The sequence below is a fragment of the Tetranychus urticae genome, chromosome 2 (assembly GCF_039701765.1).
Source record: "Tetranychus urticae isolate SD_2017Ah chromosome 2, NJAU_TeUrti_SD_1.0, whole genome shotgun sequence".
Lineage (NCBI taxonomy): Eukaryota > Metazoa > Arthropoda > Arachnida > Trombidiformes > Tetranychidae > Tetranychus > Tetranychus urticae.
In genome coordinates this window covers 23981142-24009116 of record NC_142959.1, presented here as the reverse complement: position 1 = coordinate 24009116, position 27975 = coordinate 23981142, and the positions used below count along the sequence as shown (strand labels likewise).

The 27975-nt window shown below is 31.7% G+C and overlaps 4 protein-coding genes across 4 annotated transcripts; 2 read left to right on the top strand and 2 right to left on the bottom strand.

Annotated features, from left to right (window-relative positions):
• The first annotated feature begins 37 nt into the window (after window positions 1-37).
• LOC107367518 (obg-like ATPase 1) lies at window positions 38-14766 on the top strand. The gene is made up of 8 exons (XM_089267198.1): window positions 38-535; window positions 2490-2662; window positions 4021-4098; window positions 4174-4271; window positions 6869-7009; window positions 12516-12612; window positions 12671-12793; window positions 14517-14766. Exons 1-8 carry the CDS (start codon window positions 166-168, stop codon window positions 14622-14624), a joined length of 1188 nt encoding a protein of 395 aa, XP_089123324.1. The 5' UTR covers window positions 38-165; the 3' UTR covers window positions 14625-14766.
• Window positions 14767-20804: 6038 nt separating this feature from the next.
• On the bottom strand, window positions 20805-21613 carry LOC107367449 (uncharacterized). The gene is made up of 2 exons (XM_015935143.3): window positions 21453-21613; window positions 20805-21306 (listed from the first exon to the last, which is right to left on the bottom strand). Exons 1-2 carry the CDS (start codon window positions 21562-21564, stop codon window positions 20999-21001), a joined length of 420 nt encoding a protein of 139 aa, XP_015790629.2. The 5' UTR covers window positions 21565-21613; the 3' UTR covers window positions 20805-20998.
• Window positions 21614-22648: 1035 nt separating this feature from the next.
• Window positions 22649-23482, top strand: LOC149094168 (elongator complex protein 1-like). Its single transcript, XM_089267197.1, has 2 exons — window positions 22649-23037; window positions 23111-23482. Exons 1-2 carry the CDS (start codon window positions 22885-22887, stop codon window positions 23465-23467), a joined length of 510 nt encoding a protein of 169 aa, XP_089123323.1. The 5' UTR covers window positions 22649-22884; the 3' UTR covers window positions 23468-23482.
• Window positions 23483-23716: 234 nt separating this feature from the next.
• Window positions 23717-24524, bottom strand: LOC107367496 (uncharacterized). Its single transcript, XM_015935197.3, has 2 exons — window positions 24366-24524; window positions 23717-24215 (listed from the first exon to the last, which is right to left on the bottom strand). The coding sequence occupies exons 1-2, from the start codon at window positions 24472-24474 to the stop codon at window positions 23800-23802; spliced, it is 525 nt and encodes a 174-aa protein (XP_015790683.2). The 5' UTR covers window positions 24475-24524; the 3' UTR covers window positions 23717-23799.
• Window positions 24525-27975: the final 3451 nt, after the last annotated feature.

Sequence of the window (27975 nt, the reverse complement as noted above, 5' to 3'; positions counted from 1 at the left end):
GCTGATGGATCAACTTTTTTCCCTTTCCATGTGGATCTTTATCAATTAATTTAGTTAATTGGTCTTCTTGGTTTAACCTTTCTTTTTTACTTTCTAATTTAACTCAATTTCTGGTAATTTACCTTTTTTATTGTCTCGTGTCCATCGTTGATTGACTTGGTAAAAATGCCACCAAAAAAGAAGGAAGAAGAACCTAAACAATTGCTTCTCGGTCGTATGGGAACTAACCTTAAATGTGGTGTTGTTGGACTGCCAAATGTTGGAAAGTCAACTTTTTTCAATGTTTTAACCGCTTCTCAGGTGAAAGCGGAAAACTTTCCCTTCTGTACCATTGACCCCAACGAGTCTCGTGTTCCCGTTCCTGATGCTAGATTTGATTATCTTTGTGAATACTTTAAACCAGCCAGCAAAGTACCAGCTTATTTAAATGTGGTTGACATTGCCGGTCTGGTTAAGGGAGCTTCGGAAGGAAAAGGATTGGGAAATGCTTTTCTTTCCCATATTAAAGCTTGTGATGCTCTTTTTCACCTTTCCAGTAAGTTGTTTACACCTTGCATTTAACCCTAACACCGATAATAATCAAATAACCAATTTATTTCAATTGTTTTCTAGTCCAACTCACACTTTTAGTGACGTTGACAAGTAACTTTAGTGTTATCAGTTGCCACAGTTGCTGTCATCTTTTTACCTTCATTTACAAGCTCAACTTGAGGCAACAGGAATGATTGATTGTAATTTTGTTAGATTATCTCGTTCTGAATAATCTAGCCAATTGTCACTGAATCTATTTAAATGTTTCATACATTTTGGGTTTCATTTTCACTTGAAAATATTGATAGAAAAGAGAAACAAAATTCTCAAAAGAAAAGCCTGATAAAAGGAAAAGAAAGAAGCAAATTAACCATGTTATTTATTTGTGGTTTGGTTGATTGTTAAAAATGATGGTCATAATTATATGAGCTTTTAACATAATTTTGGTGACCCTAAGCATCAGGGAGGAATGATAATGATAAAAATGATGAAAGTCAGGTAAGAAAAATAGATAACAAGGTGTATATTTAAGATACCCTGTAATTTTCAGTTGAAAAGCAAGATTATCATAAATTGTATCCTTTTAACCACAATGGTTAATACCTAGCAAACCCTGATCATAGCTTGATTCCCGTTACCTGTATGGTCAGGTTAATTGTGACCTTCAACTGATTATCCTTTGTCCGTTTAGTACAATGATTAACCCTGATTTATTCAATGTTAAGGTTGTGGTTTTCAAGTCAATTAACCGAGAGAGAGAAAGCAAAAGGCAAGACAACTTACATTTATCAGTAGAGCAAATTAATGTTAACCAATTTAACCTCAATTGTGGTTAATTTGCAATTTACAAAATGTTGTACAAAGTGATTAGTAAATTGCCAAAACTCAAAACAAGCTCAAAACACAATATAAAGACAAACACAAATAGCAAAATAAATTTTTCAACTTTTTCAAATAATTCAATCTTTTAATATAAAAAAATTGAAATGAAAAGTTAAATTAAAAGACAACATTTTTCATTTTAACCATTATTCAACTTAAACACCTTGATTCTTAATCAACATTTTGCAAACTTCTGTACAAATCAATTTATTGACATTCATCAAAAGTTGCAAATCAAAAGTTGATGTAAACGTTTATTAGAGGTTCAGTTAAATGGTTTAATTTGTTTTGTACGGCGTTTCGCTTAGGTACGTTGAAAGTCAATCTTGAGTGATACTCTCAACACACTCACACAAACACACTTACAATCGTCATTTTTACTTCAAGCCTGACTGACTGTTTGAAGAGCAAAAATGGCAAATGCTTTCTATTGAACCAACTGAAACTGACCCTGGACTTGAAAGGTCATCATGCAATCAAAAATGTTGCTCTTTCTTTATACTAGGCTAGTTTTCAATCTTTTTTTTCACCAACATACAAAAAAATATCATTATTAGACTATTTCGCTCTAACTTTTTTCTCTCTACTTTTACTTTTCAAACAAAATTATAGACTAGATCTGAAAAAAAGGGAAAAGACTTCTTTTTACGGTCAAGAAACAATCAAAATTGTTTGAATCTCGATGATAGGTAAAGCTAAAAATATAATGCTTGAGTCTGATGTTTCTGACTATGCAAACTTTACGCCAAATTTTCCTCTGTTTTCAGATGCTTTTTTGTTCTGTTATTGCATTTTCACCCAAACTCTCAATTGCATATTATTTTCATCATTTTTACTTTTCTCCCTCTTATTATGCTCCTAAAGTAATTTTAATAATACATGTTTCCATATCAATAATCATTGAATATTTTCTTTCAATTGGATTCATTTCCAAACTATAATGATCACTATGATGAAAACAAATGAACATGTTTCATGTTGATCACAACTTCAATTGATAAATTGATTGATTGACTTCTTCATTTCATTTGTCTTACACTTTTCCTTATTTTTCTTACTCTTTTACCCTTTTACAGGAGCCTTTGAGGACGATGATGTTATCCATTATGAAGGTGATGTTAATCCAGTTCGCGATATCGAGATAATCAATGAAGAACTTCGACTCAAAGATGTCGAATACTTGGAATCTCGATTGTCCCAAGTGGAACGAACGGTTCTTCGTGGTGATAAAACTCACAAAGCTGAATATGTAAGTTTCAAAGATTTCAACTGAATTGATTAAGTTAATGATGAAACGTGATTCCATGTAAATCATGGTTACATTTTATGCAACTTTTTTATTACATTGATAACAATCTGTGTATTAACCAGAAACTCATTCATCTAATAATGTATTTAAAACTAAGGTAATTTAGGGGCAATCCGATCAACAAGAAATGTGAATGAAAATTAGGATAAAAATGTTTGTAAAGATAAGATAAGATAAAATTTCAATAATTTGTGACGTCACTAATTTACAAAGATCCGATCAACCAATTTTATCCACATTTCGGACATGCGTCTGTCGCCAATTAAAAAATTTTTCCCGGTGGACATTATTGAGATTAAATTTTTGTGATAATTAGATTCACTTTCTTATCAGTTTTTAATCTAATTGAAATTTTTATCTAAATAATTGTCTTGATCGGATTGCCCCTTAATTGGTTTTTGCTTCATCTTCATCATCTTGTTGTTGCCAGTTTTCAGGCTTACCTTGTTATTAAAAAAAGTAAAATAGCAATCAAAGTTTGATTGAGTTACGAGCAAGTAAAAAATGATGGATGTGATTAAATTATTATATCTTGCATTAAACAAAAAGCAATGTTAATAGATTTTCAAAGTTTGGCAAAAAAAGATTTTAGTTAATACCTGTTAACTATTTGAAGTAAATATCAAAGTAATATTGTTATTAATATATTGTTACATTGTCGATCCAACTGACATCAAATAGGAAGCATGTAAGTTGGAGAAAACATTTTTTCTCCAAGTCAAGTTTTTCCTTCACTTTACCTTTATCGAGTTTACACTGATTATGATGTTGTCTTACCTGGAAAGTCATTATTGGCAAGACAAAGAATTTATACTTTTTCCCTCTTCCAACCCACCATTGTTCAGTAGAGTCTCCATGAAAGTCAATAATTTTGAGTATCGGGCCAATTTAGTTTGTTCACATGTTTCATACATTTTACAGTTTCTCTTGTTATTTTAATTTAAAGGTTAAAAATGATTAACTGACAGGTAAAAGATGAAAGTCTCGTGGCTGTTGACTGTTTAACTTGGTAACATTGAAAGACATGTTGAGGAATATTGTTAACCATTTTTACCTGTTAATAACCAACGATTTACTTCACTTTTGACATAAACTGTTAGCTTCTTCAGATAAAGTGTGCAACATCACTTAAAGTCATTCAATGAGTTTCAAGTGAGCTACCGTTTAATGTGCTTCAAGTAACATTTTGAGTCTTGTTATCAAAATTTAAATCTCTTTCAACTCTTTCAATGCTCTTATTGACTGATCTTTTCAATTGCTTTTAACTCGCCACTTGGACCATTTTTGTCTCTAATTAGGATGTTCTGATGAAAATCAAAAAGCTTTTGGTTGATGAACAAAAACACGTTCGTTTTGGTGAATGGGACGCTAACGATGTAAGTAACAAAAACATTTTACATTCCTTTTCAGTGTTAATCTAATTCTCTCTTTTTTCCATCTTCTCTTTTCAGATTGAAGTTCTTAACAAGCATCTTTTCATCACCTCAAAACCAATGATTTACCTGGTTAATCTGTCAGAAAAAGATTACATTAGAAAGAAAAATAAATGGTTTGTTGGCTTTCTCAATATTTTGCATCAAAATCAAATGTCGATTTCATTTTGAGCTTAAACTTTTCCGGCCAAGTTTGCGTTGAATATGACTTTTAATGATGTATCGCAAGGGACTCGATGGGTTAAGCCAAAGAATCAACAAATGGTTATCAAGTTACATCAATTATTGATGATGTTTACAAAGTCATTGATGGATCCATTAGTTTTAATATTGTTAATTTACTCATTGATCTTGATCCACTTTGATATCAGTGTTAATCTGAGTTTCCCCTCCCAGACGAAGAAACAAAAACAGGAAAGGCGATAAAGTTATATGCATAAATTGAAAGAGTGTCAAGATGAAGAGCAAAGGAAAGGTCACTAGTCCCTTGTAATTGGGCGTGATCCCAGGAGGAGTTAATGTAAACGTTAACATGAAGTTCAAGTGAGACTTTCTCTGTTTCTCTTACTCTTTTCTTCTCTCAAGTGATTCATTTTTTTACTCAGTCAAAACTCATTTGTGTTGATAGCAAAAAAAAGTTTCAATTTAACCTTTAAAAGTGTTCCATCTTATACGATGAAAAGACAAGTTGATTATTTTCTCTTCCTTCTTCTTCTTCTTTTAGGGTCCTTTTTGTTTAAATATTACTTGTTACTTGATCCTCTTCTCTGTTTGTGTTTTTACTCTAGACTCCGTTGTTCGTACTCTGTGTGTTTAGCGCCTAAAGGGCCTTTGGAAGGCGTCTCATTGACGACGATTTGAAAAGCTTCATTACCCTAGAAGTGAGCATAATTTACCTTAGGTTAATAGGCAAGGTCATCATCACTCGCAAAGGCAGTCCATGTAACCACTTCCCTAACCACCTCTAAAGTATCAATTCACTCGGTACAGACTGTAATCTCTTGTCGACCAACCTTTATTTTCCTTCGATAATTGTTAAAGAGTTAAACCGTCCAAAGGTAAAAGTCATCAAAGTCAAAGAGGAAAACACAACACAAAAAAAACTAACACTACAATGAATAGTTATAATGATTTTTGACTCTAAATTTGGCAGCAAAGATATCAGTATGTTAGTGTAAAATGAACCAGAAAGAAATAGTTTTTGTTGATTACCTGAATTTAGTTGTATAGTTGTGAGTTTTTGTTGTTTTTGCCTTTTCCAGTTTCACCAAAAACGAGTGTAAAATGAATGCAAAAAGAAATGAGAAACGAAGGAAGATGAAGAATCAAACAAATGATGTTAAAGGTAATACCAATAAATACTAGGTTTGAGAGACTTATAATTATAGTATGAATCTTTTACTCTTCCTTATTCCTCTTTGGAAACCCGAACAAGAACAAGAAATAATACAATCGATTGTGACCTCAACTCTAATCATCATCTTCTTCTTTTCCTCTTCTCTCTTCTTCTCTTTCTCACCCTTCCTTTTTTCCTCTCTCTTCTGATCATCGGCCATCTTCTTCCTTGTCAATGATTTTTTCCGATGGACTTGTTAAAATAATAGGCTCCTCATCATGAAAATGGGAGAACCTCACTCCCAGTAATATTGGCCAAAATACTCCTTTAATTAGATTGGATTAACTTTCTTCTTTCCTCATCTAACTATAATTATTTCGTTGAACCGGTCAACATTATCGCCATTTATTATCAATACTTTTCTCTCTAATTGACTTTCTTGTTAATCATAATTAGCAGTTCTATACATTGGGTTGACCAAAACAAAATGTAGACCTTAATTTCAATTATCTCAGAGTTAATTATTTTTCCATATTTCAAGTCTAATAGGGTTTTAAAAAGAGGATTTTTTGTGGTAACTTGTCAACTTATCATTTGCACTCGAAAATGAAAGTAAACCTTAAAATTCAATTTTCTCGATCAGAGTTTATTTCAAATTTTTCCTATTTCATGACATTTGCAATTTTGAATCTCGATTATCCAAACGTTTTTTCATTTTCGAACTACAATCTTTTTGAATTTCACTTTTTGAACAGTTTCAATGATCGACAAAATTTTATGGTAAACTGGGAAATATTGAAGTTTGAATAAACCATTTTTGCTCACCTTTTACACGTTATTATCATTATGTGTTTAGACATGAATATTTAATTCAATATTAATATGGATTCTCTTTCCTCCCATTTTTAGCTCTTTTCAATGTTGATAAACACAGATTGAAACTAAATTATCGGTTACTAATCTTAGTCATTCCTCTGATTGTTGGATACTTTTTATTTGGTTGATTATAACATCTAACCCTAGTATTGACCATATGCCCATTTACCCAGAGGCTGTATCATTTAACTAATATTCAAACATTGAAAGACATGGATAGACAGAGAAAGGAGAAAGAAAAAGAAACAAACAGAGAAATACATTTTTACCTTCTCATCATCTTTTCATCTTCTCCTGGCTTTGTTGCTATTTTTGTTTCTCTCAATTTATATGTCAAACATTTCCGTGTTATTGTTGGTACATTACAATATTCAATATACAATTATGGTTCCAATTGCAAACTGAAATTGGCGAAAAGATGAAAATTTTATTCTTTCATTGATCACTTACGATCAAATTATTTGCTTTATTGACTAACATTGTTAATCTTCACCTCTTTAGGCTCCTCAAAATCAAGGAATGGATTGATGCTCATGATGCTGGAGCCGTTCTTATACCCTTTAGTGGTGCTCTGGAGATGAAACTGGTTGAAATGCCAGACGATGAAAGGAAAAGATTTCTCGATGAAAACAAATGTACAAGGTAAATCGAAATTTATTGATCAGCAAATCGAGAAAAATTTACACCAAAAAATGGATTCAATTGTCCATAAATGATTACCAAGAATATCATTGCTTGTCTGGTTACATCTTCATCTGTTTATGATGTTAATGTTCACACTGAGAATATTTATCAATTACAATTTTACTCTTTACGCTCATCGATTAGTCTCATTATAATGTTGAGCCTTTTCGCCTTTGCACAGTCAAAAACACTTGAAGATGATCATTTGCATCATCATTATCATCAACAAGATTTGCTCATTTTTACGGGTTACTATTTCTTTCTCTCTCTTCATTCTGTTCTTTCTGGCAAAATATTCATTTATCATGAAGATAAACTTGCCACTCCCATTGCAGTCTTTCCTGTCTTTACATTTTTATTTATCTTTTTTTCATCTCCTTTTTTATCTTCATCTTCATCTTGCTTCTCTCACCCATTCTTACTCAATTTAATCAATCTCTTTTAGTGTCACTTTCATTGATAATGTTTTGACTTTTAACTTTGCTAAAATGTACCAAAAAGTGATTGCACAGGTTATGTACTGCCAATGATTATCATGATAAAACTTACTCCCTGCCGAGTCACTTTCATTAGCATCTTGTCATCAATCCATCTTCAGTTTAACTGTACTTTACAGGTTAACGGTTGACGAGTGCGAACACCAAACATTACCAACAAATCTGTTGAGGTCAACCAAATCCAATCGAGTTTCCTTATCAATGACATTATGCTAATAGTGTTGTTCAATTGTTAGATGATTTATACGAGAAAAAAATGTCCAGAATTTTATCATTATTCATCTTCAATAACACGCACAAGCAAAAGTCTGAACCAATCAAATGCATCCATTAGACTTGGAGGGAAATTTCAGCAAAAAATTCAATCAAAGGAAAACTTTTCATCGAAATGTTCATTCAAAGAGCAAAACATGAATCGCAATTAACTGTTAAATGCTGAAAATCTTTGATAGTTTTTCTGAACTTTTCATGCAAATGGCTTACCTTTTCACACTTTTCAATATTCATCAACATGATAAAATATTTGTTTAATTTTAATTTTCTTCCTGCTATTGTATCTTTACATGAAACTGACTGTTAAACTAATGTTAAAACGGTTAAAGATATCAATTACCAAATGAATGTATTAATTAGACAAACGCAAAGTTGATGCTTTTTCCGGTTGCAGGTTTCCGTTTTCATTTGATTGTCCAGCTTGATCAACCAAGTATACACAAAATGCTCTGTATTTGATGAGATGATTTAGCCATGCTCTGTTGATTTGCATGGATCTTTCCATCCATTGTTTTTACCATATCATTACATTATACATATTTATAGATATTCAATTGAAATCATTTCTATCGCCATTTGCTTTCAAATTTGTTAACATTTTCATTGACAATTAGTTGAAATTAAGTTTCATCAACAGTTGCAGTTTTCATGAAAACACTAGAATTGCTTTTTTCTCAGACTGAGCGCTTCAACACAAAATTTTCCTGAAATGACTGACAATTGTGTGATTGACAATCGTCTCAACCATTCTTATGCTTGAATAAGTGACCATTTCTAGTGGTCGTTCAATATTCAACCCACCGAGGTAAACAAGAAAAAAAGCAAGAAAAAAAATGAAGTCCTGTCTTTTGCAGTTGAATCAAACCTATTGAATATTGTATTATAATAGTAATTATTTGGATCCAAAATAATGTCGAGTTAATTTGATATGAAGAAGAAATCTGTTTTACTTTGATTTCTCATCTTTCAAACCATTTCAATGATGATTCAGTTGAAATTGAATCTTGACCAACATAATGAGATAAAGTCGACTATTTGTCTTTTCATATTTCCCTATAATAATGCCATTAATCTGCAAACTGTCCAACTGTCTTTCATTAAATGAACATATTTTTCATCATCATTATCATCAAAAATATTCCTCATCTTCTTGATGATAATTTTTTCTCTTCTCTCTTTTTTTTCTTCTTCTTTGGTTACATTGAATACAAAAGCAATAGTCCGTGATTGATGAAGGTTAACGGGCGTAGTCCTTATCCTCTGAAATAACCAGGCCAATTTGAATGTTGTTTTACTCTGGTTCATAATAACCAATAAAACAAAATTAGTTTTAATGATAGTCAGGAGAAGACGCAAAGACTTGTAACGAGTTGATGAAGAAGAGTAAAAAGAGAGCGATTAAACTCTCGCCCCTCTGTACGCTCACCATTGAATGTTGCTCATGATGATAATGATGATGATGTCTGTCTTTTCATCTTCCATTTCCTTTGTACCAATCATTTAATACTTGAATTGGTTCTTGTTTTTCACTCTTATTTTGTTGTCTCACAACAACAACGAGAGAAAACCTTTTTCCATTGGAATCAAGATGATTCTTGATCATCATTGGCACTAAATGAACACTCCATTTGAACCCAACTTTTGCTCCTTTCATTATCATCATATTTGTTCTTCTGCTAATTTTTACAGAAGTCTTTTCGCTGTCTGTCGTCTTTTCCTCTTCTTCTTCTTCTTCCATAGAATCATCATCTCTTCGGATCCTATACAGACAAACCCTATTATTAAGTTGGAGAAATGAAGCTTGTCACTTCTAGATGCATTCAAATGAAACCACCAAAAGTAGAGATGAAAGGCTCTTCTCTTGATTCTCTCTTTCTCTTTACCAATCATCATGTTTCTGCTGTTTTCATGCTTTTCCCATGCTTTTGAAACCTTTTTACTTCTTTTCCATCTTCACATTGCCATTTCCATTTGCCTCTTCAATTCATTTTTATCTTCCTCTGTCTTCTTCTTTCACCCAAATTGCTTTAATCTCCCATTTGCTTTCTCTGTCCCTTGTTTCAACCATTCTTACTGGTGCCTGGTGATGATGATGTTGATGATAATTCTGATGATCACTTGGATTCATTATTATCATTGAAAAAATAAGAGGAAAAACAATAAACCATTTATAGAGTAAATTATCATTTATCCAACAAAATGCAGTTACCATTTGAATAAAAGAAATCAAAAATGGAATCAATTTTCCCTGAAACAAATTCAAATCAATTGAAAATTAAATTTCCATTGATTGTAAACTCAAATTATCCTTTTCAATTTTCCCTTAAATTTACTCTTGACTAAACATTTCAATGAAGATGGTCAATAAGATATTTGAAAATATCATTTCTCAAAACAATGATTCCCACAAATGATAAATTCATTGTTATTTGTAAAGATTAGTTTAAATGATTTGTTTTTCCGTTCAATGATTACAGTCAATTTTAAAGGCTACAATTTACAAATTTTGATGAAAAAATTTCCCTTTAAACTTGGTTTTCTTGCAATTACCCAAACTTGTGAATCCAGGATTTCAGGTTAACCTACGAATCTTTAGATACAAAATGAGTTTGACATGAAGCTTGCTTTGCGCGCCTTTTCCCTTTGTTATCCTCATTCCTGTGCCAAAACAATATCAATAATAGCATTAATAACAACAATATCCATTGAGTATTGGTTAACCAATTTACAAAATGATTATCCATGCTTGTCAATCAACAATCGTCAACTTTTACTGTTGCCGTTAAAACATAAACGTTGACTTTTACCTTCTCACGGGTTTCTTTGTCTTTTGTCAGTTAAGGTTAATCCAAGAGTTTTTAAGCCGTTTTGTTGTTCGGGCGAGAGTAAAAAAAACATTTTGCTCGCAAGTTGCTCTTTATTTTGTTGTACTTAACCCGAATTATATCTGTTGGTTCTTGATCACTAAAATGTTCAGTCACAATGGATGCTTATTTTTGTCTCAAAAGAGGAGGATAATGTAGTGAACAAAAAGGGGGCAAATGTGAATATTGAAGAAGCCGAAATGTCCAAAATGTTGATTGCTTTTGTCAACTCATTTTTGCTCTTTCAAGTCGAGTGTTGCCAAGATGAGTTTAACCATCCTCATCCTCATCACCATCTTTTAATCCTCTTTTGTCATCATTATTGCAACAATAACGATACTTTTTTTTAATACCATGAGGTGATAATAGGGACACAAGCTGATCTTCATCAAGTCATCACTCTCTCTCTCGCTTAATCCTGTTAATCTGGTCTCTATAACAATTGAATAACATTTCTATTAATGGTTACTTTGCAAAGGGGCCAAGTGTTGATGCCAATGGACCATAAAGAGGCTGATGAGGGATGATGAGGGAAGAGCCAAGAGTCAGTCTTACGTTCAATTTTTTAGCATATCATGTGAATGCCACTTTTCCCTGTTGAAATACCAATCATTACACAAAATCTTAATCTTAATCTGATGAAGCATGTTGTAAAAAATGAGGAAAAAATGAATGGTTAAAGTTGACACTGATGACGAGATTAACTAGTATTAAATTGATGGTGTTAACAAATCTGTTGATAATTGTTTCCTTTCACCATCATATTCATCTTTTGATTGCAATGAAAAAGTTATCAACGCGTGTAAACATTGACAAAGTCACCGATTCCAAGATGAATGCAACTTGCGATTTGATGGTAAATTTGCTCTCTTTTATTTCTGGTTGATATCAACTTTTTAATATCATCATCAACATCATCAGCATCACTTTCATTATTTAGTATTTTTCTTTTTATAACATTTTCGCTCTTTTTTTATATCACAAAGAATAAGATGATTAATTTATGTTTCTCTGCTTTTTTTGCTTCTTTCGCCATTCAAGCCACCCCAGGGTAACCTGTAATTATATAACATTGAAAGTTTGCTTATGGAACTTTTTCTTTTGGGTTAGACTTGCAACTAAATCGCCAAGATGTTGTCAGATTTTGCACCAAGATGCAAAAAAAATGATGCTGATAATGATGAGAATGATGAGCCTGTATATTATATTACATATCTTGATGTTAATTTTGGCCTCTTTTCACCTTATTTATACTTTACACCAAAATCGTGTTTGTAAATTGAATGAAAAATTATCTTCAAACCTATTGGACAATGTAATCATAATTTTAAACTTATCTTTCAACTTCATTCATCATCACCTTTATCACGTTTTATATTTTATCCTTGATTGTTCACCCATTATCATCATTTTCAAGTTTACTTTCTTATACTTTTTTGAAAAAAACTTTCAAAAAATAATTCAATTTTCTTCATTTTCACTTTCAATGGTTTCACTTTTCATAAAATTGCTTGCGATTCAATAGGCAATTTTGGCCAATTTCAACGCTTTTTCATCGATTCATTGCCGATTAGAAGCTAACAATTGCTCTGTATCAATTCTGATTCTCTGTAATGCTTAACAGAATAATTTGAATTCTCATTTATTGAAAAGGAATGCATTTGTTTCTTCAGTTCATGAAAACTTGAAAAGCAATAGAATTTCCAATCAATAAAGAAAGGAAATAAAGTTGAACATTTTTCGATTTTTTAACTTTACGATTTCGAAATGATTATTGAATAAACTTTATTAATTTGATGACTTTTTTACTAATCAATTGTTTCTTTTCAGTGCACTGGACAAGATCATCGTAACTGGTTATAAAGCTTTGCAGTTGTGCTACTTCTTCACTGCTGGAGCTGATGAAGTGAAAGCCTGGACAATTCAGGTATTTTATTTTCTCAACATTTGAATATCGAATCTAACATTTACCATTTTGTCTACAGAAAGGATTTAAAGCACCTCAAGCTGCTGGAAGAATTCACACCGATTTCGAAAAGGGTTTCATCATGGCTGAAGTAATGAAATTTGACGATTTCAAACAAGAAGGTTCAGAAGCTGCTTGCAAGGTAAACCAATTTAAACATTTTCAAAATATCAAAGTTTTCCAAGCTTGTCCTTTCACGAGTTTCTTGAAATTTTATAAAATTCTTTCAATTCCCATGGTCAATGAATTCTGAGTTTTCGTAAAATTTATCTTTTAATGAATCAAATGAACACAAGATGCAAATCTAGTAAAAAATTTTTAGTTTCTATGAGAAAAGCAAATCTCTAGTTGAATCTTTTGATCTTTTTTGATGAATTGAACAGTGCAAAAATTGGTTATAATAATAAACTATTGTTGGTTGAAAAGTAGAGTTTGCAGAAAAGGAAAGTTGAATTTTTACCTTTTTATTTATTTAGGTATTTGTTTTTTCAAGGTAATCATTGTTTAGCCAATGAAGGCGTAACGAATGAATTGAACACGATCCTAATAGCAGATCTTAACTGACCTAGGCTCAGTTGCTTTTTATACCTTTACTTTCATCATAATCATGTTTACTTATTACTCCATCATATTACAACTAAACAATAAGCCTGTTTGTTGTTGTTTTTCTTGTGTTTACCTGTTTTCCATCCAAAAAGGCTACTTGTTCAAAATTGTATCTACTTTCATCAACTTTTCCATAATATTATTGACAACCACTCCCACCCTCACTGAAATGATGAACAAGAAGAGAAGGTAAAAAAAAAGAAGAAGAAAAAAGTGAATCTCGATGTTTGCCTTTTGCATCCTTTCGTCTTCACAGAGGTTCACTTTTCCCTCTTGAAACTAATTTTCCAGTTCTACTTTTTTTCTGGATGATCCATCATCCACTCATCTGATTGACTCACTCAATGATGATCATTTTAGATGTTAACAAAGATTCATCTTAATTTTAAAGCCAATTTTAACCATTAGAATCTCAATTAATCGTGACTTTATCATGATTGAACTGAAACTCAATGATGATTAGGTGCTGATTGTGACTTGAAAATGTGTTAGTATTATCTTTTCACTCAATTAGGTTGAACAGTGTAAAGTAAATTTACAGCTATTTGACTGTTGAACAACACTTTTGTTTATTACTTGTGTGTGTTTGCCTGATGAACAGTTGATGGTAAAAGCTGATGAAGAAGGTATTGGCACCTCTTAAATGATGATGAATTTACAGGTAAACCTGATAATAATGTTAATAATGATAATGATAATAATAATGGTTATAATAATAATAATCATAATGGTAATGATAATGCTGATGATTATAATTTTCACGTAAAATAATAACATCTTAGGTTTATTTACTACCTTATTCCTTAACCGCTTATACCTTTACTATTAAACTGGAGCCTTATTTGTTGCCACTAAATGCTCAACAAATTTGATGTGTTTCTTTTCCCTTATCATTATCATCTTCATCACAATCATCATCAGCCAGAAGAAGAGAGAGAAACAACAAATTTCCAATTTACTCTCACCAGTGGTCAATTAAATAAACATAATCACCACCAATTATTGGCTTTCACCAAATTATATGTACATATCAGATTTGATGCTTACATAAGGTGTTGATTAAGTTAATGTTAAATCTTTAAGATTAACTCAATCAAATTAGATCCATAATCAGGTAAACTCTAAACATTGGTTTCATATTGGAATAAGCTTGGAATGATATTTGTTCATCAATCATTTAAAATTAACGTTCATTTTTGCTTCCTTTTCTCATCAAATCTCTAATTAATCGCTTTCTTTATCGTTTAATTTGTGTTTAGTCGGCCGGTAAATATCGTCAACAAGGACGTGGTTATGTGGTTGAAGATGGCGATATAATACTATTTAAATTCAATGCTGGAGCTGGATTATCATCTAAGAAAAAGTGATTGGAAAAAATGATTACAGGACGATGGCAACTCGATCATGATTGTTGTGTTTTGTACTGCTGGTTACATCAAAATCAATGTTATTAGATTATCTTGTAAAGGCTGAAAACACTGAATAACACTTTATATTATCAAAGAAAAATTTCAATCTATTTTACTATTAACTTAATGCAATCAACAGATAATCAAACCATGAAACGATTCAATGAAAGACTACAAAATGATATTGTATTGGAAACAATTGGATAATGTGAAGAAAAGCAACTTTTACCTTCTTGATTAATCAAGCAGTTAAACGCCATTTAAGATGTTAAGACCCAAAGTAACATTAAATGTTGCACAGACAATTAAACGCACACTTGAATCCATTTGAAAAAAGCGTCAAGAATCAATGTCAATTTATCATGAAGTGCAACAGATGAGCAAATTGGAACACCTTTGATCCATGGAATTTAAATTTATGTTCAAGAATCAATTATCTCAATTCTTGCCCTTCAATTGTAAATGGCCATTTCAGGATGTTTCATCGTGGTAACAAGAAAAAAAATGTCCATCTTTTTTTGGCCTTTTTTTCCTTTTAACCAATCCATTTCCAATGAAAACAATTGAACCATCAATCAATAATGCAATTTAAGGTTTTCCTAGTTATTTGTCTTAGAGAAGTGGAAAGATGGCCAGAAAAAGAGAAGCCGAAGCTGAAAGATGTTTTACTTGATTCGTTACTTGAACGTTACTTTAATCATCTATTAGGCCAGTTAAGTTAACGGCAAGTTATCACTTTCCCTGAACTGCAAAACCTTTTCACATTACCTTTTGTTTTGCTTTCTTTGAAGCCCTTTACCCATTCATTAGCTTTTACCCTTGTTCATAAGCCAATAAATCAAGAATCATTTTTTTACCTGCAACTTCTCATGGAACACACATTAAAATGTTGAATACTCAATCCTGATTTATCAGCGTATAATTGAAAGGCAACAATTAACTTTTTCTTGTTCGGTTGCGGTTAAACATTTACTTCAATTTACTTCAATTTTCATCTTCAATCTGAATCAATTAAATTTGAAATTAATTACATTTCTTCTTCTTCTTCTTCTCTTTAAAGGTTGATTAATTTCTGGCTCATTAATTGATTGGAGAAAAGAAAGGAAAAAATAAGGTAAAATGTCATCATTGAACAATTGATTAATGTAATTCAGTTGGAAACACTTGAAATGTTTAAACAATATCATTTGCTGAATGGTTCTGGATGAGTTACAGGGGAAACAAACAGTGATTCAAATTGAACTTGAAATTTGTGAATCAATTAATTGTTGGTCCTTGATTCATTTACCTTTTCTCTCTCTTAACATGCCTTAATTGTTTCCAATCAATTCGCCTAGTAATCTAAGTATAATTAATAGCTGTTCATACAAGTTGAAAAGTGAAGGTGATACTAAAAGCTGATTATGATAAAAGGTTCATTTATATTGGAGGATGCAATTTTTCGGGTTTGGTTAACAACTGATTCTCATTGCTCTGAATTTACCCTGAGGCTTCATTAAACTGAATATTGGAAGAAGAAGAAGAAGAAGAAAGAAAGAAAGAAAAATATATTTACTTTTGACGGTTTATCCTTTTTTCCATCTTTTCTTGTCTCTCAGTGTTTCTTCAACATCTTAACCTGGGTGTTCTTACGCACTTCATTCCATGATTCTGGTGATCATAAATTTTGAAGCATCACATTACATCCTCATCATCATCATCATCATGTTGATCATCCTTTTTTTAACTTGCAACCCTCTAAGCCCTGAAGCTCCTCCGCCCATGTAAAGGGCTTGGCTGTTAACTATTATTATTATTAACAGCATCTATGGTTAATCTTATAAGGATTATTATCGCATTTCTCATATATCCTGTTTAAATTGCAAACATTTGGGGCAAAATATTGCATTTTTGTTTAGCTTTTTTCTTCTCTTTTTTTCTTCTTCTTCTTCGCAATCTTCACCTTCAACTTCACCTTCACATCTTTGCCTTCTTCATTTTTCATTTTATTTCGCTCATCTAATGGTATTAATTACATTTCGATTAATGATTATTGTTCACTAATTGAATATCTTTTAATCATCAATCAAACAAGAGCTTTCACTTTGAGCCAACTTTACATGTCATTGACTCGACTTGGCTGTTTATTTTCAATCCTAGTCGATGCCATCTTCAGCATCGACTCTTGCCTTGTCTTGTGCCTTATCCTTGTGAAAATTTGCTCCTTTTTTGTTTCTTTTCATTCTAATTGCTCATTTCAACAATTTTTCATTTAATTTTCTTCTTTCTTCTTACCTTGTTGTTGTTGTTTACTTCATCTTGTTGTTCATCGTTTGGGCTTGCAATTTATCCTAATCAATCATGAATTTCTTAAATGATGACAGAGCAATTAATTGGAAAACCTTTTCTCAATTTCATTTTTCTTATGAAAACATTAAAAGTAAACAATCTTGGTAAAGGTAAATTGTTCTGGGCAAATAAAATATTTGTGTAAATTAATCATAATTTGACACTAAATCCATTGTCTTCTTTTCAACTGCCAATCACCAACAAATCATGGTATTTTCAGACTCACCAAAGTTAAAATTCACCGAAAAGATCGAAAAATGCAGTTTGAAGAATAATTTTCTCAAAATTTTTATGGACTTTTCTTGAAATCTAACAATTTTTCTGTTGATAATTTTCACTCCCAGGTCATTCCATTCAAATGATTGATACAACTTGAGATCCTAAATACAATCAAAACGAATGAATCAGAATACAATTTGGTTAACATCCAAGACTATTGTAAAGTCACAAGAATTTTCTTCTAACAATTTGATGTTGATACAAAAAGTTGATAAAGTCACAGAACTTGAAAAATTGGAAAACATTTCTTGCAACTTTAAACGGACAAACTGTGAAAATGAGCTTGAAATTTCCAATTAAAGTTGATTTGAATAATGAAACACTTTAGCTTTCACATTGTTTCACCTTACACAATAGAGTCTAAACCAATTTACTAATTGTGATCCCTTGAAATGGCTATTGGACTTTGTTTTTAAAAGTTAATTAAATTTAAAATGATCTCCTTTGATCTATTTATTAGTAAATCATGTCTACCCTTAAGGTGTAAAATGATTAATTAAAGGTTGGACTGTAGAGTCTGAAAATAAAAGACTTAACCTGATCTTGAAAAGACAATTAAATCTTCTCTGGTTGATGATACTGATGATGATTGACTATTTTTTATTGAAATAAATACCATTGTGCGTTACATTACACCAGAAGAGAGGTAAGATGAGGAGGGTGGTTGGTATCAGCCTACATGAGGCGTAACCAGTAACCTTTTTGTTTCATCTCAACAAGAAGAAAGTAAAGCTTCCATCATCTTCCTTCTTCATTTTGCCTTCTTCTTCATCCATTTATCTGCAAGTTTTTTAAAAGCTCCAAAAATAATGTTCAATATTTACACCTTGAACAGAAGAAGAAGATGAAGAAGAAGAAGAAAAAAACTCCCTTTAATTTGCTTTCTCAACTCAATTCCAGTCTTATTTTACTTCATTGACTCTTTACACTCTGGTTCAATATCTTGCTTCTCTTAATCATCTTGATCATCTTCAGGATCATCAATCGTATCTTCCATCAATTTGATTCCGGGCTGGGCTTCATTTCTCCCTGTTATTTCGCCATTTCCCTTCAACTTGCCTTTGCTATGAACAAGAAGCTTGTTATTAACTAATAACTAATACTTTTCTGTAAATTTTTAACATTCCTTTTGATTTAACTTTATATTAGTTGCTTAATTAATCTCCTCCCAAAAGATGTTATATTGATTACACTTTGACTTTGACAGTTTGAGCGCAAAAAACGGTCAAATCAAAAGCTCAATCCCAGCACTCATCAAACCAGAAATCATTTTTCAAGTTTGACTGTTTAACCAAATGACTTAACCCAATTTCAATGAATAATTTCAAGTTTAAACAGTTGATTGAAACGGAAAATTTTTCCATCAAATTTGGGTTTAGCATCTGAATCATCATCATGTTCACCCTGAGAATGCTCAGAATAACAGTTTTCCCAAAAATGTTATCATCCTCCTCCTTCACTCTCCTATTGATCATATTCATGCTTACAGTAAAATCTGGTTGACTCTTCAAGTGTTTACCAGAATTTTTTCATCCTATCTTCATTCATATTCATGAGAGCTTCAAATTGAATCAGCTCAATCAAATTGACAATTGATTAACAATTTGCTTACCAATATCGGCTCTTAAATTGTTTCTCAACCTAAACTTTCAAGTTGACAATGAGCACAAGATGAAAACGGAACTTGGTTCATTTTTTGACGTTAAATCAAAATTTGCGTGATTCGCGATTCTCTCATTTTAAATGCATTAATAAAGAAATAATTATCCTATTGAATTAGTAAATTGTAACCTTAAACCTTGTCCAATGTTTGTTTATCATTTTTAAATAAATAATAGTAACCGCCTTTCAACAATTTATTATCTGGTAATAATAATAGATTGTCTTGGAATAGGATTTCCTTTTACGTGCTTTGGTTACCTTTTTTATTCATTGAGGCTCTTTACTGGTTTAAAGTTAAACTTTTGCTTTCATTGAGTTTATGAACACACAAAATATGCTTCTAATTAAAATACTGATTAAGCGACTCATCTAAATGATTAATCAGCTTGTAAAGATAATTATATGGCTTGCGATATGTAAAGATTTGTTTTAATGTATTTCATTTTGTTTTTCAGGCTCAAATCAATTTTCGCATAATGAACCTTTGTTTAAATTATTGAATTTTACTGGAGAAACTTCAATTTTTAAATTTCGAGCAATGGTTTCAATGGTTATAATTATATTTTGATACAAAATTAATCATTTTAATAGTTATTGAATGGTTAAAAGTATAATTGAAGTAAAAATGGCGAGGTTTTGTATGAGTCTTTTGAGTTGAATATCAATTTGTGAATGTAAAAGATAACACAATAATGTTCATTAAATTGGGTATCTTGAGCAGTTTTTCATCTTCTTCATGGTGATGTTTGTTGACTGAAAATTGGAAATTAAACATGAATTTCTCATCTCAAGAGAGCGCTAGGATTTTACAATTAGCTGATCAGGTTTGGAATAGACCAGATTGAATGTAAAATGGATTTGTTATGTTTGTTATGTTTTTCAATGTAAAATTGACAGAAATGAAGAGTTTAGAAGGATCCATAAAATTTGAAATTTGAAGTAACTTTTGATTTATGTTCTCGAATTCAATTGCGAAAGCAAAATCTATAAACTTAATTATGATGAGCAAATATCTTAAAACAAAAATTAGTTAACGAATCTTGTTTAAAGATTAAATTTGGACCAACAATAACAATGATTTTAGACTATGGTATTGAACTGCCATCTATTGGCTTTTTAGAAACATAAGATTTTTGCCAACATTTGCGTAGTTCAATAATTGAACTTCAATTGGGTCCTCTATTAAAAAAGATATTTCTTTACTTATTCGTAAAACCTCATGAAATTGTGCATCACAAATACGTACTATCGATAAAAAATGAGTTACAACAATTTAATTATACTTCCTCTGAAAACGAGAACACTGTTTGGATTTGATAGCATGGGATCCATCTAGTCAGCTAATATTTTATATCGTCACAATCAAGCAATATTCATTCTCGTGGGTTACTGATTGATTCGACGATTTAGTTGCTGTTATTGATGGATGTAAAGTTCAATTTACACCTTTCAAGTTTGTTAGCATCCCTCCACCAATGTCTGCCTATTCAATAATATTTGATAATCCCATAAATGAAGTGGTTTTTTAACGCTCACAAATATTTGGTATTTATAACTGTGTGGGTAAACTTTTCATCTATAAAACATCTGAAGAAGAGTCAGAATCTGATGCCGAAATTGAGATTAATGTAAGTAATACGGCAATTAAACCATCTATCCAAATGCGGCATTCATACACGAACTTGAAAGCATTGATGTTTCATATTGGCATAAAAGTTAGTAACGCTAACTCAAGTCAAAATGAGTGTTTTAAAGTTCAGTGAAACAATGTTATCACTGAAATCGGGAAAGATGATGTTCGAAATATTTGTCTTTTCCTTTCGGTATGATAATTCATAATTATGTCGATTGAATTTCATAAATTTAAAATTGCAGTCGTCAAAATTTAGTTAGTTTATTGATTTGTAAAAGCAACTCAATGTAATACATCTAGTTACACTTATTATAAATCACCACTTTCGTCAAATATCAAATCCTGGATTGCCATCGAATCGTTCATGTACATGTTGTGTGACAGAATTTTGAGGGTCGAATCCAGGGAATGGTCATAATCCATAATGAAACTAGTTAGAATGGTGGCCGTGGGAAGCCGAAGGGTGGGAAGGAAAGCCGAATCTTGGGTGAGGTTTGTAACATGGAGGTTTAGGTTTGCTCATTGAAGGTTTAGGTTTGTTCATTTGAGGTTTTGGTTTGTCCTTTGAAGGTTCAGATTCATGCCCTTCTTCTGCGTTTGCCAAAAGCTCTTGGATCTCTGCTAGCAATCTTTCAATCTTTCCAGTTTCATATTTTTCAACAATGGTGTTGCTGCTTTTTTCACTTTCACTTTCATCAGCATCATTTTTCGACTTGTCTTGTGACACAGACTTTACACCTGAAACAAAGTAGATAATGAAGGAAAAAATAAAAATTATAAATTACTTATAAGATTTCAAAAAGCCAATTATCCAGGAATAACATTTAACTTTTATTCGAGATTGAAAACACTGCTATAGTATAAAAATGATCTTAAACTCTTACCTGAATTAGTTTTGGTACCACTACCTTTAGACAACTTGTTTTGCGATCCAAGATTGGCTCCTGAAACAGAGTAGACAACAAGAGCAAGAATTAAAACGGTAAATAAACGCATTTTGTAAGGATTTTTCGAGATTGAATCAAATGTTTAACTTGGATAACTTATAGTGTTAATGATTGAAACAAGTTAAAAGTGTTATATATATACACAAAATATAAGATTTCTGGTTATGCAGAAGTCATAGATAAAGTCGAAATTGATTTAGCAATCAAATGATCGGAAATGATGTCAAAAACTATGATCGACATACCGAAAAAGCATTTTCAGCATATTTTTGTACTGCATTTATGCCAAATGTAACCAAATGTACCTGAAAGTAAAATTGTTTTGCTTAACAGCACCAAGATTCGTGATGAATAAACCTTTTTACGTCAGATGTCAGATGTACAGGCAGAGTAATCCAAAAGAAAATAATGGACAATCTATTGGTAAACCAGGTATAAATGATAAATTCATGAAATTATTCAATGAAATTACTATTAGAGCGATCCATTGATAGTAAAATATTCAAGAGTTAAAAACCATTACCTTTGTTATACAGCCCAGTCAGTTATATTAAGATCATCTAGTAATTATGAATCATTTTTTACAACTCAGATATCATTTCCGAATCAGTAATGCATTGTAAACATGAAATTGCACCATTTGCATCATTGAATTCAGGAAAGCTGAATTTAAGACGAGAATTACGTTTTTTAAGCTTGTGAATGGCTATTATCTTTAAATTAAGTGAATAAAGGCGAGGACTTCTTACGACTTACCACGACGTGACAATTCTTTCTAATTTACAACTGTGAATCATTTAGATCTGGTTTACCAATAGATTGTACACAAATTGTAACCTTTGTAGCAAGCTCGTGCTCATTCACATTCAATTTTTAGTAATTTCATTGAATAATTTTATGACTTTAATTTCTGTAAAATTTCCATTATTTTCTTTTCGATATATTATAGCCAATAATAAAATCTACAGATTGAGCAACGAATGATTACTGTTAGTGTTAGCATTCTTGAAATATTTAAGATCAAAGACCAATAGCCAAAATCAAGCGATCCAAAAAATTGTTGAGAAGAATCAAAGAATCAGTGGCACTAATTCCAATAGCTCATGAGATTGAAAAAAATTGATGTCCTCTGTTTACTTTTAAAGTAGTTGGCCATCTTTGTTATCATTTTGGGCAGTAAATTTTTTATTAATATTCCTAGACTCGTTGTACTGACCACTATGTCTGATTATTATGTAGTTTAGACTATGGACATAGTTTATTACTTGCTTCTGATACCATCTTCTTTACCTATTATTGTCGCTTGTTTATTGCTCAATTGGTTGGCCTTTCAATTGTATGTTAATAACTAATTTTTTTAAACAAAATCATGGAAAATTTAAAGCTTAAAGATTTTCGTGAAATAAACGATGAAAATTTATGTGGTGGCTTAGATTGTTTCACTGTCGACTCATTTCGTAATGTTATTTATGCTGTGACTAAATCAAATCGTTTGATTTCAATTGATCAAAAATCTGGACATGTAAGTATCTGATGCTTTCATAATTTTCAATTGTTATCTTTTTCTGACAGTTCTTCTATTTTTCAAATATTAGGTCGAAAACATCACAAGTATTGATAATGAAAAGGTTGAGGAGTCTTACTCTGTGTACGTTGAACTTTTTATTGAGAATGACGTTTTAAATATTTACTTTGACAATGGAATCATTCTCACATATTCATTTGACTCGAAAGAAGTAAATTGCGTTGGTGCGGTTGAAAATGGGATTGCGGCTGTTGTTTCAAGCCCTGATCAAGAATGCATCTCTTTGATCTCTAAGAAAGATAAACTTTTCCTGTTTACCAGATTTTTTGACACATTAGTGGAGAAAGATTTACATGCTGATCATTCTGAGTGTATACAAAAAGTAATTGTTATCGAAACCAAGACATCATCTTTCTCTACACCATGAGAAATTATCATTGGTATTCAATAAGCGTTTGGATTTGATAGCGTGGCATCCATCTAGTCAGCTAATATTTTATATCGTCACATCAAGAGGAATAATCAAGCAATATTCATTCTCGTGGGTTACCGATCAATTTGACGATTTAGTTTCTGATATTCTATATGGCAAAATACGTTGATTTATGAATGTCAATATTGAAATTCGCTGGGGTCAAGATGTATAATGAAGTTTAAGTAAATGTCAATATTAATGTTACTGTGTAATAGTTAGTTTATTGATTTAGATAATGGGATTGAGGTTAGTAATCCAATGTAATACATTTTGTTGCACTTAAATCACCAGTTTTGTCGAAAACCAAATCTTTGATTATTACCGAATCGTCCGCCAAAATGTTCATGGTGAGTAATAACACCTTGAGATCCGAATCCAGAGAATGTGCTTGGTCCGTAGAATGGAGCTGGTTGGAATGGAGGTCGTGGTAAGCCAAATGGAGGACGAGGTAAACCGAAGGGTGGTCGAGGTAAATTGAATGGTGGAATAGGTTTGTGGCATGGAGGTTTAGGTAAGACCATTGGAGGTAAGACAGGTTTGACTGGAGGTCGAGGTTCTTGGTTTGCTGTTACATTTGCCAAAAGCTCTTGAATCTCCTTTAGCAATCTTTCAATCTTTTCAGACTCAGTTTCTTCAACAGTGATGGCGGTACTTGTTTCATTCTCAATTTCATCAGTGACTTGCGATACAGAGTTTGCACCTGAAACAGAATAGAAAGTGAATAAAAAATGATAAAAATGATAAATATGGTATTCCATGCGAAAATTTTCTGAAGGAAAATATCGACCATTAAATTCGAAATTGAAACACTGAACATTGATTAACTGTAAAACTGATCTTATACACTTACCTGAATTATTTTTGGTGGCACCATTGGCCAACTTGTTTTGGGATGCAAGAGTGGCTCCTGAAACAGAGTAGGCAACAAGAGCAAGAATTAAAATTGCAAGTAAACGCATTTTGTAAGGATTTTTCAAGACTAAATCAAAAGATTAACTTGGATAACTTGTGGCTGTTAATGATTGAAACAAGTCAAAGAGTGTTTTATATACACACGAAATGTAATGTTCCCATTTGCCATGAAGTCATAGATACAGTCAAAGTAATTCAACAATCAAATAATCGGAAACACTGTCAAACACTTTGATCGACATCTCGAGAAAAAAACCATTCTCGCCATATTTTTGTACTGCATTTCTGCAAAATGTAACCAAATGAACCTGAAAATTAAATTGTTTTTCTACCAGCATCAGAAGTCGTAACGAATGAATCACGATATTTTGGTTGTACAGGCACTGTCAATTATCGAAATAACATAACTGATGGAACTTTGACGGAAATTAGTCATCAATTCATTCAATGAAATTACTAAAAATTAAATGAAGATGAGTGTGGTAAAACTTTTCACGAGTTTACTACGTGAGTTACCACTTGTAAACAATCCATTGTTACATTAGATCTACATTACATGATTTACAAGGTGTAAATTAAAAAGAAGTGTCACGTCATGATAATCTGCAATCACTTTCACTAATGTAACTTTGCAAAACAATTAAAGTTGATGTTAATTTAACTTAAAAATGAAAAAATTGCTCAAAAATGTGTTCACTAATCAGACAAAATTTCTGGTGTTTTTATTCCAAAAATATTGAGAGCCAAAGTTTTAAAGCAAATGGCCAAATGAAGAGAACTATTGGCGAGCTGTTGAAAGTAATTAATCCATGATTTATGGCAACAATTTTTCTCGACAAATAATAAGTTTCAGTTCGCTAACTCTTGCAATCACAGAAATCGAAAATGTTAATTCTCAAAATAAGACCATTTTCTGGTTGTTCATCTAAAGGTACATTAATGAAATGAGTTTCATGAAATAAGCTGCTTCCATAGCTGAACAAAAGGCGACCAGTGTTTCAACTTCGACCTCGATTTCCTCCAAAACTGAAGTCAAAGAAATTTACGAATCGCACAAATGAACTCAGTTTTGATTTCCCTACAAACTAAAAAGGTTTCATTTAGAAACGAAGAACTTTTGCGAATTCATTTAAGAATGAATATTATTCCAACATATCATAAGACCCCTTTATTAATCTGGTATCAAATATGACACGTTCTGAGACTGTAAGAGTTAGAGAGCAAAAACATAACAATTTTCCATTTTACGATTAAGATACGAATATTTGTCGACAGGTAGGAAAAGTACATTACTAATACATTCTGGTAATTATAAGACAAATAAAATTTTCAATGACCATTTTAAAAGATGATTTGGTTTGCATTTTGACATAGATTCGAGATCATTTCGATTCATAAGACTGTGAGACATTTCAAGCTATGCACCACATTTATTTTATCTTCGATTACATGGCCAATTTGGAAATAAAACGTCATTTTCCACTGGTTTATCAAACATTAAGATGTATTGTAAAGAAGTTTGTTGCTAAAAAGACACAATAACACAATTGTAGCATTTTTGCACAAATTTACAAAAACACTGCAAGAAAAATGGACAAAAATGGGTAGAAATTAACTTCATTCGATTTCAGACCTTGTTAGTTTATAGGGAAATTAAAACTGAGTCGATCTGTGCTATTTAATAGTTTCTCTGATCAACAGTCTTCGAGAAAATCGAGTTCGAAGTTGAAACTTTGATCGCGTTTATTACAATAATGGAAGCAAATTTTTCCATGAAACTCACTTTGCATATGTAACTTTTAATAGTCAACTAGGAAATGAACTTATTTTTGTAAAAAAAATTTTCGATTCAAAATAAAACGGATAAGCTCGATTTTGAGTTAAATCGACTGATCTCTGTGAATATAAGAGTTAGAGAACTGAAACTTATGTTTCGGCATTGAAAACTGTATGTACACACTATGCAACGACTATTATCTTCAATTTATCAACAGTTCTCTCGATTTTGGCTACTGGCCTAAAAACTTTGAGCCTCGATAAATCGAGAATGGTAGCCTCTACAATTATCATTTTTTGGCCAAACAGCACATTATATTATTGGCTATGAAATATTAAAATATGAAATTATCAAAGAACATACAAAAAAAGTAATAACATTTTATCAATTGCCTTGTCAGCTTTGATACCATATTAACAAAGGTAAATGGTTACTTATGATGTCTCGGAATAAGTTTCAATCGGAACAAATCAGCACAATTTTTCGTTAACCATTTTCTGGAATTGATGGAATAGGCTGAAGCACAGTTTTCTCAAGTTGAGTATCATTTTATGAACCATTAATTAAGTCAAGAACCATAGTACAGGGCATTTCAGCTAATTTTACCGTTTTAAATTGGTTATATCTTTGCTCCTGAGTCAACTTGAGGTGTGATATTTTGTTTATGGAAATTTGGGCGATACTCAATTGTCATATTTCAAGGTCAAGGTGATTCAAGGTCATTGCGTTATTTGACCTCTGACTGATATTTGGAGGTCATTTTCTGAGATCGCGAGAATTTTTATATTGTTTGATGCTAGTGACATGTTCATAACTTATTCTGGTCAAATGATATGAGTGTTTACGCATTTATGTGTTGATCAATTGGTTTTGAGAAAAATGCATTTATCTTTCCAACGGTGCGAGATACCAACTCGTAACAAGCATCAAACAATATAAAAATTCTCGCGCTCTCAGAAAATGACCTCCAAATATCAGTCAGAGGTCAAATAACGCAATGACCTTGAAATATGACAATTGAGTATCGCCCAAATTTCCATAAACAAAATATCACACCTCAAGTTCACTCAGGAGCAAAGATATAATCAATTTACAACGGTAAAATTAGCTGAAATGCCCTGTAGACACCTCTTGTTTGTCTTCATTTGCTGGTTTGTTAGTCTGAATAAGTCCCATATAAGTTGAAAGTTTATCTTGAAGAAATTGAATTGCTTGCTCATTTGACTCAACTTTCCTCAACAATTTAACTATTTTCGATACCGGATCTCTTGAAAAGAGTAAGTAACTTCTTTGTCATCTTTTTCATCATTTTCACGTTTATCTTCTTTATCTTCATCAGCTTCTCGATGGAGTTTGTTTATTTACATAATGGTAGTCATACTGTACCAATGAATCCGTATGCTCTTAATGCTGAACAATTCAGAGACAGATTGGCTTCAATCTTTAATCCCGATGTCTCGATGCCCCGTTTATCGCTGTCAAGCCAAATAAACATTATCAAAGGGCTGGATGGCCTGGATTGAGAGCCCACTTGCGAGGAAATCTGGGAAGACACTTCCAAGTGCGCATTGAACGAGGAGCCGTCGAAAACGACCGAAGCAATTTTTTAGTCTTTGACCTCATACCTTAGATTTCTAATAATGGAAATATACCGGATCTCCTCAAAAGAGTACTCGTAGTTTAATTATCGCTTAAAACTGTATCTACACACCATGCAACGACTATTATCTTCAATTTATCAACAGTTCGCTTAATTTTGACCTTTAGTCTA